Source organism: Salminus brasiliensis, chromosome 1 (genome assembly GCF_030463535.1).
Source record: "Salminus brasiliensis chromosome 1, fSalBra1.hap2, whole genome shotgun sequence".
NCBI classification, from domain to species: Eukaryota; Metazoa; Chordata; class Actinopteri; order Characiformes; family Bryconidae; genus Salminus; species Salminus brasiliensis.
Window position 1 is genome coordinate 82,392,730 of NC_132878.1, and position 21,853 is coordinate 82,414,582.

The 21,853-nt window shown below is 39.0% G+C and overlaps 2 protein-coding genes across 2 annotated transcripts in view; one reads left to right on the plus strand and one right to left on the minus strand.

Moving 5' to 3' along the window:
• Positions 1-1,254: 1,254 nt before the first annotated feature.
• Positions 1,255-8,607, plus strand: LOC140555368 (uncharacterized). The gene is made up of 5 exons (XM_072678665.1): positions 1,255-1,371; positions 3,852-3,953; positions 4,999-5,109; positions 5,433-5,492; positions 7,904-8,607. Exons 1-5 carry the CDS (start codon positions 1,255-1,257, stop codon positions 7,973-7,975), a joined length of 462 nt encoding a protein of 153 aa, XP_072534766.1. The 3' UTR covers positions 7,976-8,607.
• Positions 8,608-10,205: 1,598 nt separating this feature from the next.
• acad11 (acyl-CoA dehydrogenase family, member 11) overlaps positions 10,206-21,853 on the minus strand; it is a 75,424-nt gene continuing 63,776 nt past the window's right edge. The window contains exons 15-20 of the mRNA XM_072691100.1: positions 18,364-18,449; positions 17,841-17,912; positions 17,022-17,176; positions 13,956-14,072; positions 12,166-12,275; positions 10,206-11,352 (exon numbers count right to left, since the gene is read on the minus strand). Coding sequence (XP_072547201.1) covers positions 11,238-11,352; positions 12,166-12,275; positions 13,956-14,072; positions 17,022-17,176; positions 17,841-17,912; positions 18,364-18,449 — 655 coding nt within the window. The 3' untranslated portion in view covers positions 10,206-11,237. The remainder of the gene's footprint in view (positions 11,353-12,165; positions 12,276-13,955; positions 14,073-17,021; positions 17,177-17,840; positions 17,913-18,363; positions 18,450-21,853) is intronic.

Here is a 21,853-nt window from a genome sequence, read left to right on the forward strand (position 1 = left end):
TTTTTTTCCCCATTATGGTTACTAATGCTAACCATACACTAGAAGACTGAAAAGTCTGAAGTCTGACACTCTCTCACACCTAAACACAATTTGTTTTTGCAAGCACTTAGAATCTTGCAGGGTCACTGTTTGCAAGACTGCAACTGCAAGAAGAGAAGCTGTTGAACAATGGAGCAGAAACAGAAGCAGCTTTTGCCACAGCTGCCCTTGTATGTAGTAGTAGTTGATTCAGAAAAAAAAAATTCAGGAAAACTACATAAATAAAGACTGAGTCAAGACGGCTATTCTAATACCCTATACCAAACAACTATGATGACAGAAATGTCCATTTTCCTATTATTAGAAAATTCAATATTCTAAAGGATAAATATTTGAGACTGTGATGTGTTTACATTATAATGGCGACAGGTGATGGAAACCCTTATATTCCATGTTATTTAATGGAGCAAAAATGGATCATCCTCCTTCTGCCCGTGGATAATCTTCCCAACTTGTGCTTTCAACTGCAATGTTGGAATAACGAAGATGCTCCTTTTTTTAACCTCTAGATTCTTACTAGACACCCAGTTGTACCTGTTTACTTACAACAAAGCTCACGCTTAAGCAAACACTGCTAATTATAGACATTAGCATGTATTTTGAAACATTTCAGGTTAAAATAGTGCTAAATGCTATCCTTCCGCACACAGGCTGCCACGCCACTGCTGTTCCAGTAATGCCATGGCAACACAGGCCTCCATCGGTCACATACCGCTATGAGGCACAGAAGTGCAGTTCTTGAACAGTAACATGTAAACAAAGCACTACAACGGCGGAGTGGAGGTAAGTCTGATCTGTTATACAGGTATATACAGGTTTATTTGTGTCATTTCTGTAGTAACACTAAACAAAAAGCTAGAGCATCCAGATTGAACATGCTAACCACAAGCTGAAGCAATAGTTAAGATTTTGTGTAGTTCTGTTGCACTGTTATAATGCTACAATACATGGTATTATTACACCCCCTCTTAGACATACAGATAGATATAGATATAGATGTAAGACATAAGGTATGTTTGACCCCATGTCCTTACATTGGACAAAAACGCATGTGTGTGTGTGTGTGTGTGTGTTTTGCATGGCCTCTCCTCCTCATCTCCCATCTGGTCTCCATTAGGCAGGGAGTATAAAAACACAGACAGAAAAGTGCCGATCTGACAGTCTCCCACACACTTTCTCTCGCACAAACACACACTCCCTCTCCGTCTCACAGCCATGAGTTCAGCGCTGTGGGTCTGTCTGCTGTGCCTGCATGGCTACCTGCTCACACACGCTCTCGAGTGTGCCGACGGAGGCAGAGACTGCGCCGCTGGGGAGGTTAGCGAGGTCAAGGTAGGGCCTTTGGCGTCTGTTTAAAAACCTGCTTTATTTGCACAGAGCTTCTTTTCTTGCAGTCTGTAACTTTGTTACTACTTGCTTTCACACTCACACACTCTTCTGAGCTGTGAATGCCACAGAGCACCTATAAAATTATTCATAGTCATTATTGCATTATCTGATTATCTTTAATACTTTATCTATAATACTAATAGCTATGGTATGTAGTTATGACAGCAATCAAGGTCTGGACCCACTAAGTGGTTTACAGTTCAGGTGGTTTTAAATAAAAGCAGAAGTAGGTTTTATTTGGAGAAGCAAGGATTTTTAACTGAAAGCCACATTTCTACAACGCTGTGGTTTGGAGAAAGTAATGTTTTAGAGTAATGTAAGTAATAAAGTACATACACTACACTACTTACAGTGGGGGGGGGGGGGGGGTTGGTGAGTTAAGATGATTCTGAGGGTCTGTGACAGACAGGGGTCCTAAAAATGTGTTAATTGAGTATTTTGGCAGAATTGTCAGAGTTGTGGGGCCCAGTCTATCTTTTCATTGGGCCCAAAATCCCTGGCAGCACCCCTGAAGATAAAAGAAAACCTTTCAAGGAAATGTTCATATGAGATACCTTTTTTAAGGTTCATAGAAATCTCCAGATAAAGGTTTTACACCAGTTAGTTTGTCCTAGAACCATACACCCAAGTTAAATACCATTTAGGAAATACAATTTAGGAAGGGTATGGTAATATGGACATCCCTTAGAACTGGCGATAAGTTGTGGAGTAGGAGTCTGTGGTCTATAGTAACCACCACTAAGTGCTCTGGAATGCTTAATCGTTACGTTCCTGCAAAAGTGCGTCACTACAGTGCGGCAGACTGGGTTGTCTTAGCGTGGGATGAATGGAATAGGCATAAGGTGTTAGAGACATATTCAAACATTAAAGGCTGTAATGCAGGCTCCAAACAGATGTGCATCAGGGTGCCCTAACCACAAGGGCAGATGTGAATTAGCTCTTTGCTCTCTGTCCTGTTGTGTGGTGTCTGAGCTTTTACCAGCCTCCATTACCAAAAATACCCTGAAGGGAAGAAAATGTCTCCAACGTTCCGTGGTATTTCCATGAGCCAGTGCCCTGTTTGACTTTCCACTCCCTGCTAATGTGAAGGTCCCCCTCCCCATCCTTCTGTTTCCCACGTCCAAATTGAACTCAGACACAAATGCACACACATATGCGCAGACAGGAGTAAAAATCTCTGTCCAGATTGCATGGAGTTCTTCGAGGGTCACTGTTTGGGTCAAACTCATTTTTTGACTTCCTTTCATTTTGTTAATCTGTTAAAAGGGCTGCCAGCTATTATTAAGAAGCTGACCCTTATTACATAAGAAATCCTGAATACAAATGTGACAGCTATATTCTGTCAAACATCAGCCTAACTAAAAACCATGCTCTCTTGACTGCGGGAATAAACTGGTAATAATGTGTTTGAGGTTAAGTAATTGCATCTCTTTTAAATTAGTTCAAATGAGCATGAAATAGATTGCTTGTTAAAGAGAACTGTGCTGTTGGCCAATAAAGGAAAAGCATCACACCACCATGGATTTGTTTGATGTTTAATTTAGCCAAGACAAATAAGTGTTAGAGTGGCTAAGAAAGAGGAGGGGGAGAGCGAATGTGAGAGAATTGATAAGTGGCAACTTCAATCACGCATGTCAGGACTTAGTCCCTTGATACAGCTACATTTAGAATATTAATTACTGAATTGTATTACATATTACATTTAAACTACCCTCATTATTCGTTTGTACAAACCTCACAATATTGCATCAGTATAACAATGATTTAGAGTGTAGAAAATAACAAACTAAAAAGAAATCTTTTCAGCAAGCTGTAGCAGGAAGCAGATTTACTTGCATAGTTTTGGGAAGATGATTAGTGAGGGATTATCACTGTACCTATTCTAATGTTACCTCCAATGAAGTAGAAAAAACAGCCATTTAACGGTACATTGTGGAATTCCTATTTATTGTTGGACAGTATCATGTATCTGCATGGAGTTAATATACAGTATTAGATAGGATAATGTATTTCTAAGAAGTTCATTGTTCTCCAATGAAAAACATATACTTTCAAAACTGTGACTTTACAGGAGGATGCAAAAATGTTATTAACTTTAAATAGAGTCGATGTAAAGGGAGAGATTATTTCAAGTACATTAGAGCATTTCAATTGGTCTAATTATTCAGATTTAGTGACACTGTGTACAGAGCAGCTACAGGGTTCAAACCATGGAGAAAACTAAAAACTGACAAAAATGGAGATACATGGTTTTCATTGGACAGCAGTGTTACACAGTATATTAGCATACTGTATTTATATGGAATTCATAAACAGTATAAGGTCAACTGGATCTCGAAGAAATGGTATCCAGAAAAATAGCATGAATCAATCAAGATCTAATAAGGAATGTTTTTTTTCCCCCCTTTTTGCATGCAATTTAGTTAAGGGTCCAGCGAGACACTGACTCAGACAGAGAGAGAGGAGGCCACGCCAACCTACCAGGAACATTTTCAGCGAGAGGTTTCCCCAACACTCTCATTCAGGTGGGTGTGTGTGGTGGAAATTAAAAAGGCTAGAGATATGCAGAAGTCTAGCTTAATCCCTGTTGTGTATTCAAAAGCAGACCTCAACAAATTGATCTTGAAAAACATCAGGTTTTGTTTGTTAGTGTTAATTGATAAAGTTATTTGTATGGGATTATTCAGAATGCTTTAATTAAATGTCATAACACATTGGAGGAATCTCTAAGTAAAATAAAAAAATATTTTTATTAAGAAAACTGAAGCCTTCTGATGCTCTCCAGGCAAAAAGGAGCACATTTTATTTACTGGATTAAAATTTCCCCTCAAAACCCCTTTATGGCCAAAATGAATTCAACTAAAAAGCTAAATCCTTCAAACATCAAAACTGGACAGGTGAAGAATGGGGAATAGCCTGGCCTGGTGAACCTTAATTTCTGCTGCAGCACACAGATTTTGCACCAATAGCATGAATCCATGGATCCAACCCATCTTGGGTCATCAGTTCAGGTTGGTCGAGGTGGTGTAATGGTATGGGGAACATTTGTGACACACTTTATGGGCCTGTTAATACCAATTAACATGGCTCGAATACTAAAGGCTGCTGAGCATGTTCATCCATGACTATAACTTGCACACTTTCTAACATCTACATCCACAGTATCATGTCAAAAACAGACCTTGCAAACTGTGACTGGTTTCCTATTGACCGGATCTGAATTCAATAGAACACCTTTGAGATGTGGTAGAATAAGAGATTCACAGAATGAAGTGAACCAGAAAAATCTGTGCGCTTTAATAATGTCAACATAGACCAAAATTTCCAATATATTGTGAAATTCATACCACGAAGAAATTAGAAGATGTTTTGAGAGCAAAAGGAGGTCCTACCTACCATTAGTATAGCCTTCCTAATAAATTGCTTGATGAGTGCATTATGTTTTTTTGTATAGAGCTGGAAATGGTGTAAACCTTTGAATGAAGTAAATTCTATGTGCTTTATATTGTACGCTTCATACATTTTTATGTTTTGTACATTTCATTTGTTTTTCTATGTTGTTTGCCTCAGGCTGACAGATCGAGGCGTCATCTGAACAGCAATAAGAAGAAACACGCGCCTCGCAAATCGCGAGTCGGCACTTACTCGCTGCTCCGGCACAACCCTGCGAATCCTCTGCAGGTACGTATCCATGGCAACGACCTCAGGCATGATCACCTTCTCAGTGAATAAATGAACTAATAAGCACCATCTTATCCTTGAAGGCAATAATGATACTTGGGGAAAAAAAAACAAAAAAAAAATGTTGCCTAGCAGATACGCGTCCTCAACTTGGCTATCTCTAAGCAATGATTTTCAATGTGAACCTTTTCATTATAAAAGGCTGTCTGAAGCAACAGCCTAACTATTCAATTAACCGCTTCAACTGGTGTTGTGGTACAAACAAAAGGACATTCTAAAGCATGGCTGGAAAACTGAGAATTCTCTGTGGATTTCTGTTGCAGGTAGTGCGAGCTCGAAGGCACACTGAAGCTGCTGCCGTTCCAGACATGCCTCCATTAAAGGTATAGGAGAAACTAATGTGTCATCACTCACAGATTACTATACTTATGTGGGCTAATCACTGGCCTAAGTGGTGGTGTAACTAAAACAGTCTAATTCTAAGGCTAAACTCATGACCGTAACACTAACCGTAATTATAACACAACCATAGCCATAGGTGTAACCTTTAACCATAAGCTAAAACCCAAAACTCAACCACACAACACAATGTACCAGACATATACACAGTATATACATATGTTACTAAGGCATGGTATTTAGACCTATATAACTATATATATATATATAGTAGACAATAAATCAATGTTATTGAATTAACTGCATAAAAGGAGTGATATAAACATGTAACTTAAGTTTAATAACTTAATAAAACTCTCATAAGTCTGTCTTACAGGTCTCAATAAAACCTCTGCTTTCTCTATATAAATACAGGGACAAGCCAGAGTAGTATACAGTACAAAGCATATAGTTTACAAAAACGATTTGGAGCCTTCAACTTAGTGGCAAGGGTAAGGTAAGCTAGCCAGAAGGTTGTGGGTTCAAATCCAGTTTATAGGTTGGGTCTCAGATCTTTAATTTTGGGTCTTCAATTCAGATGTGAATGGAGAATGGAGGAATCTACACTAAGCATACTTACCAAATAAGCTACTCATCACTCAGTCGTCACTCGTTCTGGGCTCTAAGGACCTGCCTCCAATAATAAACACTCATATCCTGTCATCATCTGACGTTTCACATGACCACGCTTTTCCGCAATTCAAACACATCAACTATTCAATTTACTTCCATTATCCTTTCACACTACCCTCTCATTAACTGTAATTACCCTATAAAAAACACAGGGTGGAGGTGGAGAAACTGTATCACAGACCTACGTCAGGTTCTACAATAAAAAAAAGCCTCCTGTGTAGATGAAGAAGTGTATTTTAACTCTAGAAGCCTTTTCTGTCCTCGATCTCTACAAGAGCTTTTAGAGAAATACTATGTTTGGAGTATAGCTGAATTTAGGTCATGGGCTGAAGGCTGCAAAAATGGAGAATCAAGTCGGCATCGTTTATTGTTTCTGAGATCCACTCTGGGTGGTCCGGTTTGTGCTACTGGGTAAGGTCGTTAACTCCCACTTCCTAAGGTGATGTTAACTCGATGGCAATTCTGTACTGCATTGGGCATAGTCAAGCAGAAATATAAATGTAGGCAGATCAATAATGTATAGCTTACCTGAGTTACTTGACCCAACTGGCATTAGACTGGCTAAAATGTAAAGCTTTGTCTTTCTTCTGTTTAAACAATTAAAAGTAAATCTGGTGATTTAAGTGTATTTAAATAGATTTAATTTATTAACATTTTTCAAATTCTCATCACAGGCGTTATGATAAACGTGTGAATACCAATAAACCTTTCTTTTCATTGACAAGTGCAAAGCGCATTTCCTGAAGGAAAGACTGAATGGTTACCCAGCTTAAGTGGTTCTACTCCAGACAGTTGCTAGGCTGTTGCTATATGTTCATGAGGGTGAAACTGTTTTTGCTCTTTCATGTGGTTGCTAGGCAGTCGCTATGAAATCCCACACGATTTCTACAGTGTTTGCTAGAGTATTCAAGATGGTTGCTATGGAGTTACTTAATAGCTGCTAAGTGGTTGCAATAGTGTTATTAGGAGGTTGATGCGGTGCTGCTTACTGGTTGCTGTGTGGATGTTTCCACAGTTTCTAAGGTATCCATGGAGGGTGCTATAGTGTCTTCAGGGTTTTGCCAAGTGGTTGCTGTGTTGCATGTTGGTTGGGTGTTACTAGTGTATTGTATCACTGTTACACAAAAAGGCTGCACTACATTTTGCACCCCATTAATTTCTATAGGGCAAAAGGCTTGCATTATTAAAACGTTACTAAAATATCTGTAGGTTTTTTTACAAAATATTTTTTTGTTTAATGTGAATATATTTATCACTTTTATCATTCCTCAAACACACTGACAGCCACTGACAATTTTGTTTGTACTTATGTCACAGAATGTCTTGTTCTGCTTCACTTCAATAGAGTTCACAATAAAAAACCCATATGAGGTAAAAGAAAACAGTAAGCAAAAAGAGTTCCTCCTGCAATATACTCTTACAGAGTATAATACAAACCCATTCTGATAAATAAATGAAAATTATAATTATAAAAATAAAAAAAAGAACTTATTAAAATAAACGTTGGTAATAAGAAATATGTATGTAGACACATTATGGTGATGAGAATCAGGGTTAACGAGTTTTGACTAACGATATAGAGGTGCAACTGATCTACTAAATGATATCAATATTGCTTGTTTGCATGAGGACCATGGTGCTCATGTGTATTGACGTGTTGTCAGAATTTAATGAGAAATTGGCCAACTAAATCTAACTAGTAAATGACATCTGTTTGTTTTAGACAGTGAAGCAGAGGCCCAGGAGAAGTGCAGCCAAAAAGAAGAAGAACACAAAGGCTGTGGTCTGCTCGTGAGATGGGAAGTCTGTGGAAGTCAAAACAAACCAAAGGCTAATACAGGCACAACATTCAGTTAATCTGGAAACAAACACACACCAACTCCATTCACACTTAGAGGCTGGCGTCCTGTAGGCTTTTCCTGTTTGATCATGCAAGAGGCCGTAATTGAGGGTCAGCTAATTGTCTGCTAGTATTCGCTGTCGCTCATTTGGCACTTCAAAAGCCTGTCCTTGTTTAACAGCATTAAAGGTGTGTTTATGCAAGTTGTTGAAGGATCTGATGGACAGATGATAAAAGACAATGAAGCACATTTGTATTTACACAAAAAGTTGCAATTATATTAAGCAATGGCAGGACACTGGAACGGGCCGATTATGCTTTTGTTTGTAATATTCTTATATAGTGCAATGTTATATAATGCAGACTTTTTGCAGATATATGCATGTATAAGGAATTTCTGGTAGAACACAACTTCAGCAAATTTACACAAAACAGGTGCTATCATAAGTGACTTGAGAAAACAGGCTATACTGATGCAAAGTTTTACAAAAGCATTTATATGTAACCGAACGTTGATGTTTTCATATTATTTTGTATGAAGCTAATATAAGAAGATGGATTGTTTTTTATCCTAATATAAGAAATGATATAGGTGTATATGCAGTGCTTTAACAGGTATATTTACACTACTATGTACATTGTTCACTAAATAAAGTCTTTAAATATGTACTTTGGATCATTTAAGGCCATGTACTGCTGATTAATTTAATTATATCATCTTTAAAATGTGGACATGTCAATGAAGATGTCTTGTATTAAAAATATCATTTAATCATTTTCAATTCAGTTCTATTGACATAAATGACATTTTTATGAAAAAAAAGCTAACATTTTAAATGATAGAACCAAACACTTCAAGATCTTCCATTAAAATGTGATGAATTCTGCACACTCCTAAACAATTTGAAGGTTTTCATTTCAACCAAGCAAGATCACTCCTTGTGTCAATCAGAGATTCTCCATTTATGGATGTAGGGTTTACCTTTTAGGTCATCTTCAAAACATCATCTTTAAGGTCATGTTTTAGACATCAGAGAAAACTGCATCACTTCTTAGAGCAAACAGCTTCCAGTCTAATGAAAAACTGTCATGTCTCAGCGCTCATGAATTTAGACATCTGTGCCAATGGTCACACTGCATCAGGAAAAGTGCCCTAAAACCAAACGGCCTCAGAAGAAATGGCATCAGGGACTAGTGGAGATTCTGCCATCAAAGGGCACTAGGAGAAGCAGCCTCTCAAATGGCACCAGGAGATACAACCATCCACCAAACAGTATCACAAGAACCTGTGGGTTGGTGCAAGGTTCCCATGATGCCGCTTCATCTGAGGCGGTTTCTTCTGATGCTGTTTTTGTCAGAAGCTGTTTCTCCTAATGCCATTTGTTTCTCCTAATGCTGTTTAATGAGAGGTCATTTCTCCAGATACTCTTTGGTGCAAGGCCATTTCTCCTGATACTGTTTTATCTGGGGCAGTTTTACCTGAAGCGGTTAGCTCTAAGGAAGGAGGCCATTATGTCTGATGTGTGACAGGTTCTCTGTCATGTTAAGTGACAAAACACAACAGAATTTGAGGAAAGGCATTGTAACAGTCTGACACATAGCAGTTTGTGTAGAAAATGATAAAAATGGCAAATGTCATAACTTCTAGCTTACAGATCCCTGGCAAGAGAAAAGACGTGGAGAAAGGGGACGTGGAACATGCTGAGCACAGCCAGAACATGCGCCAGTGATGAGCTCAGAAATGACCAATTAGAGAAGAACCACTCTGACCTTAAATGGTTCTGCAGCTACACATGGCCTCATTCATCTCTCAACCACCAAGACCATGGTGTATATGAGTGTGTGTACGGCACTTGCCCACGCTGTCCTTCTAATCCAGCCTGTTAAGGACTCCAGGCTGGTCTCGCTTTAACTACACGTATAAATATGTACCACTTGCAGTCTCTCACGTGCACACACACCCACCTCCACCCCCATACACACATGCTGAAGTGCTCTGTCTGCATCCATTCATCATATGATTTAATGAAGGTTAAAATGAAGCTGAAGTACAGCAATCGAGAGGAAACACTCATTCCAAGAGGAGAAAACACTTATGCATGCTTACTGACATACAAGATGTAATGGACAGTTTCTATGTCTCTTCTGGATTGATCAGTGTGTGTGTTTAAAGAAGACTCTCAAATGCATGTAAATTATTTTATTTACATAGTTTTTTATAAGGCATCAGTGAACTAAAAGGTAGTAAAAATGTATAAAAAAACCTATGTAGCCTTCCATTAATCCTTATTTCTACAGATCCTTTTTTGCATTATTACAAAATCTTTTTAAAACTGATTGATGAGATTTTAAGGTTTAGCTACTGAAGGTGCAGATGCTGCTGAAGGTTTAGCATAACTACACAAGGTTCGACAAAAGGTCTTTTCTGGAGCAATGCCATAGAAGACTCATGTTTGTAAAAGAGAAGGTCTAGAGGAGGCTGTTCTCATAAACCGAGTGATTGTGCAGTAAGGAGACTAGTGAGGGAGGCCACCAAGACACCTATGACTACTCTGAAGGAATTAACCGCTTCATCAGATAAAATGGGAGGAACTCTGCATACACCTGTCTTCACCAGTCAAAGCATTATGAGAGAGCTTTTAGAGGTTTAGAGAAGTGGATGTAAAGGTTTCAGTTTTAAGGTCCTTCACCCTCACATCTCTCTTATGAAATGTCTTTATGGAACCAAAAGTGGTTCTTCAATGGTATTGCTCATAGAACCCTCTGTAGCACATTTATTTTTTTATGCATATAGATTTTTGCATATAGAACTTGTTAATCTTCATATAGGTTGAGTCAATACTGCAAGCTTTTTCATTAGAGGCTGATCTAGTGTCTGAGATGTTTCCTGATTAAACTGACTGCAGCATTGACTTGAACATTCATTTTAGGTTAGCGACCATGTGTCAAAACGCCATGCTGTAATATTGCGAGTACTCAGAGCTCATAAAGAAATCAATAGAAAGTCAGAGTTTCAGTACATGATGGATGAGGCCCAAAGCCTAAAAAAAGAGCTTAATCAGTCATTGTTTCAGATCTGCTTATATATTACGTGGATTGACAGCAAGAGTTGATCATACGTATATGTTACCTGGCTAATTACGGGCTACTAAGTCGCTGTTGAGAGGTTGCTAGGTGGCCTCTGGCATCCGTGATGAAACAATGCGGTCAGGTGCGTCTAGAGTTTAGCGCTCACTTGTCTGAGCTGGTCCCTGAACTCCATTTGGGCAATGGAGGACAGATGAACCTCATCAGGACCATCAGCTAAACGCAGTGTCCGTGCATATGTATACCTGAAAACAATCAAATGCATTTAACTACCACAGCACAATACACATATGTGCATTTATACATGAAAAGTCCTCTGCATAATGTGTGTCCAGTCAAGGTAGGCAGGTGGGTTGTTAGTAAATAAATACATAAATAAACAGTTAATAAATACAACCAGTTAATGTAGAACACCCCTACGTTTTGGTGTCATCACCTACACAACATCTTGAAAACAAGACATTGTAAATGTTTAATGACAAATGGACCAATAGAAATGCTCCAAAATAACTGTAAATAAGAACTTTCTACATTCACTTCTATTGAATTTAGAAGGTTTTAGTGTGACAGCAACAAAATATATGTGTTTGCATTAACTCAAATAATTTGTATTGCTTTTGAATACTCTTGCCTATATTACATGTTGATTGTAAGGAAAGGTTTTTAAAAAAGCCTGAGGAAACAAACTCATACACAATATACACAATAGAGTACAGAGTTCAGAGCGCACATTCTCTTTAGTTACTGTCTTTTTAATTATTTATTTATTTTTTAAAGTCAGCATGTTGAATGTGCCAGAACGTTTGCACAGGCCACATTTTGTGTCTTATTTTTGTCCAGCATGATAAACTCAACAAATGCACAGTAACTGTAAAGTACATGAACAGAATGTGCCCTTTTCCCCCACTTCCCCTAAAATCAACAAATTAATGTGTATTTGTAAATACTGTGGACCAAAGGTGCTCAAACATTAGCATACTGCACTCAAACAATGATTTATGAAAATTGATAACTCAACATTAGTTAAGTGTTGGATATGTTTAGACTGTCCTACTCACATCTGAGCCAGGGGAAAGTCATCAGACACGCCTGCACCACCATGGACCTGAATGGCGCAGTCCACCACCTTACTTGCCATCCTTCCAGCTACCACCTTTATCATGCCAATCTAGAAAAAGTAAGGTGAAAGAAACACACACACACCCACACACACACACACACACACACACACACACACACACACAATGCTCAGTCTCACTTTGTCTACATTCACTGAGATCTAAATCTGATCCATTTATTTATATTGGGCCGTTCAGTGTCAGAGTGATTAACCTTATAGGACTCTATATTATTGTTATTACTGCTGCTGTTTAAAGGGTTACATACCTATTATTCTGTAAGCTGTTGTTAGTGTTGAATATGTTGACTTTTTTACAATTCTATTAATTCTGACTTATAATAGCAATATAGCTGTTCTCCAAAGAAGGATGGCAGAAAAAACACCAAGGGCACTAGATTTGTAAGTACCCAAGTGGTATTGAAAATCTAAATTCTGCGGATGTGGTACTTTTATACTGTAATACTGTGTTAGGTGTGTGTATGTGTATGTGTGTGTGTGTGTGTGTGAGAGAGAGAGAGAGAGCGAGAGAGAGAGCGCTCTTTTTCTCTCCCCAGTGGGTGGTGTGTTGGAGCATGGTGGCTTTTCTCTGAAACAGCACGGTTTCAGTAAGAAGCTCGGAGGTGCAGGTTCCGTGCGGGAACACAGCGGGCAGTCAGTGTTAATGGGATCAGTGCTCACACTGCTGCTACAGAGCAAGCCGGATGCTGCGTTGCCGTGACTACAGCCAGCAGGACAACATGGCCAAACATAATTACCACCCCAGGGAAACGGCATTGTGGGTAAATGCCCCCTGCTGGACCGGTAATGGAACACAGTGAGGAATGTGAGGCGTGCGTGTGTTTGAGGAGATAAGACAGTGGGCTAAGAGGCTGAAACACAGGCTTTCTATTATAAGATCTCTTTGATCACAACAGTCCACAAGGGTTCACCAGATGGGCATCAGTTCAATTCCTCTGACCTGAACCTAACACCACATTTCCTTTGCATACTGGGTGTGTAAATCTCTAACGTTAATGCAATTACTACTCTTTATAAAGCAAATTGCCATGGTACTACAACTGCATATAACAGTTTTAAACAGTGGGGATTGTGAGCTAGGCTCCCCCTACAGTCACAAGTACAGTCACACTTTGAGCCTCCCCTAAAGGACATGCTTTTCTGCAAGCTGAGAGATGCAGTCCCTGTACCTGAAGTAAAAGAACAATGTGGAAAAATGTGGTAGAGTAATATTGCCTTATATTATATATATTATATAGTAATATTGCCTGATTTTAAAGTGCCTTCAAAAATATTCATCCCTTTGGATGTTTTCTGCTTTTAGCGCTTTTATAAATAGATGTATGGTCAATATAATTAGGCTTATAAATTTATCAATATATTATCAATATAATTATGTCCCCTGATCTCCATTTCACTAATTGTGAGAATACTAGCATCAGTTCCCTGGACTTGCCTTAGGTCAGTCAAAAGGGGGTGAATATTTATGTAATCACTTCTTTTACATTATATATTTTTATTCAGTTTTCACTTTGACATTAAAGGCAAAACTTATATTGACCATGATTCCATTATAAAAGAAAAAAAAAAAAAAGGGGGGGGGGGGGGGGTAAATACTTTTCATGGTATAGCACTGTAGATGAATATGATGCGGGTTTAATGACCTACAATTCCTGCTTGTGTCTACAGCCCTCCCCCAAAATTGAACATTCATTATTAGCTATTAGTTACCTGCTTCCTTGCAGCCTTGTTCCCCTTTCCGTCCAGTGTGTAAGCTGCATGTAGAGACAGCAGGCGTGTCTGTTCAATAGCAATGCGACACTCTGCTATCCAATGCGCCACAACTTCCTACAGCCAAAATATAAACAAAAACACCATTTATATATGCAAAATTAACAACTTATTTTAATGTACAAATACCAAGCCGTTTGAAATGTCCACAAATGACAATAGCAGCCTGCATGTTAATCATCTGGCTCTGGTTCTGACTGCTGAGGTGAAAAGAGCATCCCTAATTAGTTGTGTTATTAAAAAACAAACAAACAAACAAAAAAAACTCATTCACCTGTTTCTTATTAACATTTTCTCTACCACTTTTAGCTGAGCCAATTAACCCACCCACTCACTAGGACTCCCCCTATCACTTGAAATGCTCCTGACACTAGTAGGGACAAACACATGCTTAAAAGATGGAAACTTAACTGCTACAGATCCTTAGCTCTGATACACCAGCCAACAGATACCCGTGCTGGCCAGCATCACAATGGAAATAATCTACCCACCCAGAGAGAGCATGGGCTGTTATGCTCCCCCGGGCTCCAGCTGCTGATGGTGAAGCAGCATGACTGGGGTTCGAACTCATGATCCTCATGAAGTAACAGTGTCAGCATCTGCTGAGCCACTCTGAGCCCCAGGTTTCGCAGTTCTATACAGATGTCAAAATGTAGCAGCTATGCCATTTAAGGTGGAATAGAAAAGTCTAATAGGAAGCTGGCAAGTTAAACTATTTGTTGTAAATCTGTAAAACTGAATAAAAAGAAAAACTGAATATTTAAATAAAGTAAAGATTGTGACTGAACTGATTCCAAGGGCAACCAATTGCCATTACAAGAATGTGCAGAGTGGCCAGCAGAGGGCACTTTGTGGTCAGGGAGTAGACACAAAATTACTGGCCATAATTATCAGCCATAATTGTAAACTCACCTTTATATTGTGCATCTGAACTTTTTTAAAATGGAAATATTTGGATTTTTTTGGGAAACTTTAATAAACATAATAACTTTAATAAATATAATGCGATCTCAAAATAGGTCAGTTCACTCAACTGTGTGTATGTCCTCAAGAAAGAAAGAGAAGCCTCTCCTTTTTTCTTTTCACATAATTTCAGGATGCTACAGTGTGTTGTAAGCTCATATTTATAGGCACTGTCTGCAGAGACACTCTGCTAGACTAAGAACAGCTTCCCTTTAATCTCACAGCATAAACGTTTCTCAAACACTTTCCTCCCTCTATCCTGCCAACGCTACACTCCTGTCCAGCACTGTACACTGCTCTGTGTCACACCATAAAGTGTTATGAGTGCAGACGTCCACAATCATTACCATTAAACTTTAAATGTGTTTGGAAATTCTGTTTTGGGGACATTTAATTACACTGCACACAAACAGAGGGAAAATAAGCTTTAAGTACAATACAAGAGCAGAGCTGTAGGTGCACAATTACGGACTGTAGTCCATCTGTTGCTGCATAATTTGTTAGCCCCTCCTCTACTCTGTACATCAATGGAAAAGAAACACAGTACAACAAACAACGACTAGACATTCTGGGGTTCACTTATAATGAATAAAAGTTAATTACCCTACCTACCCTAGACAGGCCATACCACTAATAACCTAGCAAGCTATATATAGAGTGTATGAGGTACTGTGCATATGTAAGTCATTCATTATTTAAATTTCTAAATAAAATAATTAATTCACTCTTCTGTGTCCCCACCCTTCACCTGTACTGCAGCTTTTACATCCTTTTTTAGGAGAATCACTTTTAGGTTTTCTGAAATCTGCAGAGACAAATTTTCACACCTCCAAAGTTTAGTCCCAGAAGCAGCTTCTTACCATTTTACATCATTCCAAACACATAAAATGAGGTCTAAGGTGTGACCTCTGGGGTGGTCAGTCCATTAATAAAGCCAGCAGATTCAGCAGTTTCATTAGCAGATGTTAGAATTCTCTCCTGTGAAGAACTTATATTGTACCAAAAGACCTTTTTAGATTTTACTAGAAATTAAACAAATAAGAGGTGGCCTCTGACTTCTTCACATCACTGTATATAAACTGATTTTTTAACCACCACCATCAATAACAAGAAAAATGCATTCATTCTATATATGACAGGCAGGAAATGGAGTGTTGGACTAAAGTGGACGCTTAGGACAATCAGAGAAATAGGAGATATCTTTATGTATTTCTTCCTTTTAGAGAAGAATGCTGAATGTTCAGGAGCCTGACTGATGTCTTGGTTGTACAGCATGACTGAGGCACATTGTGCATAGAGCCAAACCATATGAAGTGGAGAGTGTGTGGGTGTAAATGGGTGGCAGTGGTCAGAGATCTTGGCTACAATTCAAGCAGTCAAAAGCTTGACCCCAAATGCTGCATTTGGCTTTTAGCTGTATGACATTAATGATGCATGAAATGCATTATAACGAATGAGAAGTGTCTTATTTCAGGAAAACAAGCTGGCCACTTTTGATCATTGCTTTGCTTCTTTTGCTTTTTCCAACAAGGAAAGCAGCCAAACATGTGTCACCGTTTGGCAGTTTGGTGAGGAGCAAAGGGTAAAAAAACATGTTGCATCTGGTGTGAAAAGGTTGTGTTGTTTATTCAGACCGTGTTTGTAATGGCCTTCAGTCCATAGCTAAACTGTAGGCAGAAGAAACTGCCATCATTCAAACATACACTTTAAGCAATGTTCTCCCCTTAATTTTATTTTTCAGACCACTAAATGACATGTTAGCAGTGTGCAATATAATCATATTTTATTGTTTATCATCATAAAGTATATCACAATGATTTTTTTCCCATAATATTGTGAATATCTTTAGTACTTGCTTATAAGCTTATAATGCTCAGTAACACACACAAAGGCTACCTGAGTCTTCAGATATTCAACCTAAGAAATGTGAATATGTGTATGAGCAGCCTACAAGCCAGATCCCATAAAGTGCTTTTCCTCCTGAGAATAAAACAGGACACGTTTATGAAAGTATTGTTGTCCTGCAGAAGGGTAAATACTTACATGTTGGTATAGTCTCTTCCCGAAGGTTTGTCTGCTGGCTGATCGTTGGCACAGCAGCTCCAGAGCATATTCAGCCATCCCCACTGCTCTCATGCAGTGGTGCAGTCTTCCTGGACCCAACCGTCCCTGGGCTATCTCAAACCCTCGTCCTTCACCTGAAAACATCCCGTTTGAGCGTGAGGTCCAAAAGAGAAAAGCAAAAAAAAAAAAAAAACACTGTTGTTCACAAGTTTGAAATCAGTACAATTTTGTATGGGAAACATGCCCAAAGTAAAAGTGATATTACTTAACTTCAAAGAATCCTCATACATAAATGTGTGTGTGTGTGTGTGTGCGCGTGTATTTGTGGGGAGATGATTTATTACACCTTTAAACATCCGAAATGCACTGACAAAAGTAACATCCCAAATGCTTTATAATAAATTAAAACAAAACAATTACAAACTACAAAACAATTATTAAAGAGAGCATTCCGTTATTTACATTTGATTAGCTATTATTGCTCTCAAAAGATTGTATTTTATTGTTACTTCTTATCTTATCTCTTGCACATATGGCTACATTGCATATGACTATTCCTATCAATGGATCCTAAGTTACATAAAGAACAACAAATAAAAGAAGCATCCCTAATTTACTTAAAATATAATGCAATTTAGAGTAACTGCTTTGTTGCTGGAATTGCAGTGAAAACATATATATTAGTGCATAAGTAAAGCGACACTGTAAATACAGTGTCCAACCAAGTCTAAATGTGCACGCATATACAACCATAAACACCACAAATGTGCACACATGTCTGTATGTATGGTATCTCACCTAGAAGAATGTTGGAGGCAGGAACCCGAACGTTGTTGAAGTGAACCTCAAAATGACCACCATGACTAGCATCTGTGGAGATGAAAGAGAAGGAAGATAAACATCTAACACTCTAGGTTAAGCTGGGTTTCAGAGAGCCTGCAGCACACACACACACACACACACACACATATGGAAAAAAGCACAAAGGAAGGATTTGTTTATGCCAGAATCATCAGATTATGAGGTCATCATTCAGCTTAAAAAAAGAAAGACAGACAGTGGAAGTTCAGGAGATACACACCACAAAGCCACTTGCACTAAAGTGAGCAGTTAAGCTTTAAGAGTTCAGTAGTGGTCAGAAATTTACATACAGTTAAAATGTTTTTTAATGCTGCTGAAATATCCAAAAGTGATGTTAATATTCTTATTGTTGATCTTCCCTTACATACATTTCCCTTTATCTTTACATAGTTTCTGCTGCTTTGAAGATTTTGGTCTGTAGAGAACACAAGTTTGTAATGCAGTGAAGTCTGGAACTCACCGTCCTGTCCGAACACGGTAAGTGCTCGGACCTTTCTCACTCCAGGTGTGTCCATAGGAACCAAAATCATGCTATGCTGACCATGCCTGAAACGGACACATACAAAACAGCATTTTTAAAGAATACTGCAGTACTGTACTGTCATGCTGTTTTTTTATCAGCAAGTTACAACAAACATCCCCTAACACATTCACATCTCGCTCTGCTGCTGACTGTAGACGGTCTAATTATTCATTGGGCCAGACTAGAACAGACTTTAGACATACTGTATGAAATGCAAGTGGAGAGTAAATGAGGACAGAGACACTGCAGGTTTTCTTCACTGTCTCTTGCCATCTCTCTCTCTCCTCTAACAAAGTCATTGCATTCTCTGCGGCAAACATACCCATCATGTTTAGGTGAGGTTGTGAGCAGAAAGACTTGGACAGCAAGAGATGAATTCTAATGCAGCGAGAACCTCCCTGTGGAGCGGAGGAAGAATAAAAGACAACCGAGTGGGGAGAAGGAGAAAGAGAAAGAGAAACACTCACACTCATGGATGCACATACACACTTCTTATTGGACTGGACTGGAAGCTGAAGCTCACAGATATGAATATTAGACTCTCAGGCCCTATCAGTGATTGGATGATTGCTGATTTGATCTCGAGTGAGGCTGCAGTAGTCTGTGGCCGGAAGTCTCAGAGAGCACAATTGTCCCTCCCTCTCCTTGCCCATCAGTCAACACAACGCGAATCAGGGTGGGTGTCTGTTAGCAGACTATGTTGCGCTACACCAATAAGAGTCCTTGGTAGGCCTGTCACGATAACAACATTTTCTGGACAATTAATAGTCTCCTAAATTATCGCGATAAACGATAATATTGTAATATGCAGAGTAAAATGCGATGTCTTTTATCTCCTTCAGAATGCCGTCTTTCACTTCATTATATAAAGCTGGAATGGCAGTTTGAGAGATGTATGTTTTCTTTGGCAATTCGTACTGCCTGTCAAACGTTTTCAGCATGTTTTTGAATGCTGTTTTTTCCACCGTATTTAACGGCTGCATCTCTTTGGCTATATAGTGAGTTACACTGTTTGTAAACGTGCGCCATTTTACGCTATCACGTTTATATTTACACTGTCGAGCAAAGGCATCCGTGATGGTCACCTGCTTGGACGCCCCCTCTTCAACCGGGTTCTTTGTTTCCAGCTGGATAAATTGAACTGGATGGTTGTGCTTTAAATGGGCTCTTAGGTTAGTTGTATTACCATCTTTTGTTGCCACTGTTTTTAGACAAAGACGACATACCGCCTCGTTAAAGCTGATGGGCTCTCCGCGCTCATATGTCTTAAAGCCAAAGTGTTCCCACACTGGAGCAGTGCAATGTGGCTTTGAAACCAAGTCCATCTTGAATTACTTCTCCAAACTTTCTTTCTGGACCAGCCAACACGCCTCCACCTGCGTCTGCCTCCTCTGTGTGCAACGCACACGTTTCCTAACCGATAAATGTCGCTGTCTGGCCCAGACATGTCTTCGCCTTAGATAGGGAGCCAGCGAGAGAGCAGCACCGTGCGCCTTGCAGAAATCTTGCTGCGTTTTTTTTCTAATGTAAACAAACTCGCGCCAAAACCAATTGGCTATTATCGGCGTCTGCTAAACTTATCGTGGACACGTCCATTTATCGTACGATAAGTCGATAACAATTATCGCGGCAGGCCTAGTCCTTGGGCAAGACTCCTAACACTACACTGGCCCACCTCTGTAATACGAGTAACCTTGTAAGTCTGCTAAATGCCATAAATGTAAATGTACCCTCCCCTCACACTCCCAGTTATGCATCATGAGATAAGGGGAATCCTAGTCACTGTTATAAATGTACAGTAAACACTGCAGCACTGAACACTGTTAAGAATGTATAATAAACACTGCAGCACTGAACACTGTTAATAATGTACAGTAAACATTGCAGCATTGAACACTTAAGAATGTACAGTAAACACTGCAGCATTAAACACTGTTAACAATGTACAGTAAACACCGCAGCACTGAACACTGTTATAAATGTACAGTAAACACTGCAGCACTGAACACTGTTAATAATGTACAGTAAACATTGCAGCACTGAACACTGTTAAGAATGTACAGTAGAAAAGGAGAAATGTGTGGTATCTACATCTGTGAGAATAGTGTGGGACAGTGTGGTTGCTGGGTGGGGATGTTATCGTGTCTGATGTTTAAAGTACAGAACTCTTCCTTTCTCACACCCTACACCACACCCACAAACACACACACACACACACACTCCCCTACATTCCCATCCAATTAAATCTGTACACCTGCGTTCACACACTCTCAAGAGCGTAGTGCCATCCAAGAAGAGAGGGGGGGGGGCATTACTCTCAATAAAATAAGAACTGAAAAAAACACTTAACCCTTAGAGGTCCAATTATTTTAGAGATCTAATCCCATTTGAGCTCCTTAAATGTTGCGTATCGTATCGGTCAATACCGACCAAATCTTTGTGTTTTACAGATTATAGCCATATGATTTTGTCAAGATCCGGGCATTTAGTGTTGCCAATTAATGCTGCAGCAAAATCCCTTTTCAGTAGATTATATAATGTGACATTCTGGACTAATATATATTTTAATATATATTTTTATATATTAGTGTCACGAATGCACATTATCCTGCTCCTCCCTCTCGGTTGTATATGCAGCCTTTAGAGTTTAAAAAACAGAAAAGACACAATTCATTTTTAACCAGCTATTACTGAAGATGTGGAAAAATGTGGTGGTAATGTAATGCCCAAATGGTTTTGGCGGCATAGTCAACAGCTGGAAATAGACAAACAGCTGTGTAACAACCACAAACCCACATTTTACACTCCCATGTTTGTGGGCACATAAGCTCAAATGCAGTCAAAACATTATGTTGAACTGTAAAATAGTTTCACACTGCAAACTCTAAACTGCCCTGTTACCTTCTAAATACTCTCCTTACTGCTCTGAATAATGTCCTTTAATGGTGCTCAGATGACATAAGGGGGTGCTGTGTCAGAACACAGCAGCACAGCAGTAAAAACACAGGATAGGGTATTGGCTCGTGCTTAAAATAACTCCTGATCCATTAAAATATGCCTTATTCGATAATGCATTACAGATCCCTACTGTAAGCTATACGCTTTAAGCTGCACTAATTGCTGACACAGATGTGCACACACACACACACACACACACACACACCTTGTCTAGTATTTGTAGAGAAGTATAGGACTCCCTAGAGCAGATATACATGAACCTTTTGGCACCATGTCTAATGCCAGGTATGGGCTAGAGGGGTGTAAGGCCACCCAGCAATGAATGAAATCTTATTCTCATAGCAATGCTTCAAAATACAATAGAAAGCCTTGAATGTACTCCAACAAAAGCAAAAGTAATTTTAATACTTGTACACGTCCTAATACTGTTGCCAATATAGTGTATCATTAAGATCATGAAAACATTGAA

What these genes read in the sequence shown, in the direction of transcription:
- LOC140555368 (XM_072678665.1), top strand. Translation starts at nt 1,255, where the DNA reads ATGAGTTCAGCGCTGTGGGTCTGTCTGCTGTGCCTGCATGGCTACCTG. An exon ending in ACCCTGCGAATCCTCTGCAG is followed by an intron (nt 5,110 to 5,432) that starts GTACGTATCCAT and finishes TTTCTGTTGCAG; the next exon opens with GTAGTGCGAGCTCGAAGGCA. An exon ending in CAGACATGCCTCCATTAAAG is followed by an intron (nt 5,493 to 7,903) that starts GTATAGGAGAAA and finishes TGTTTGTTTTAG; the next exon opens with ACAGTGAAGCAGAGGCCCAG.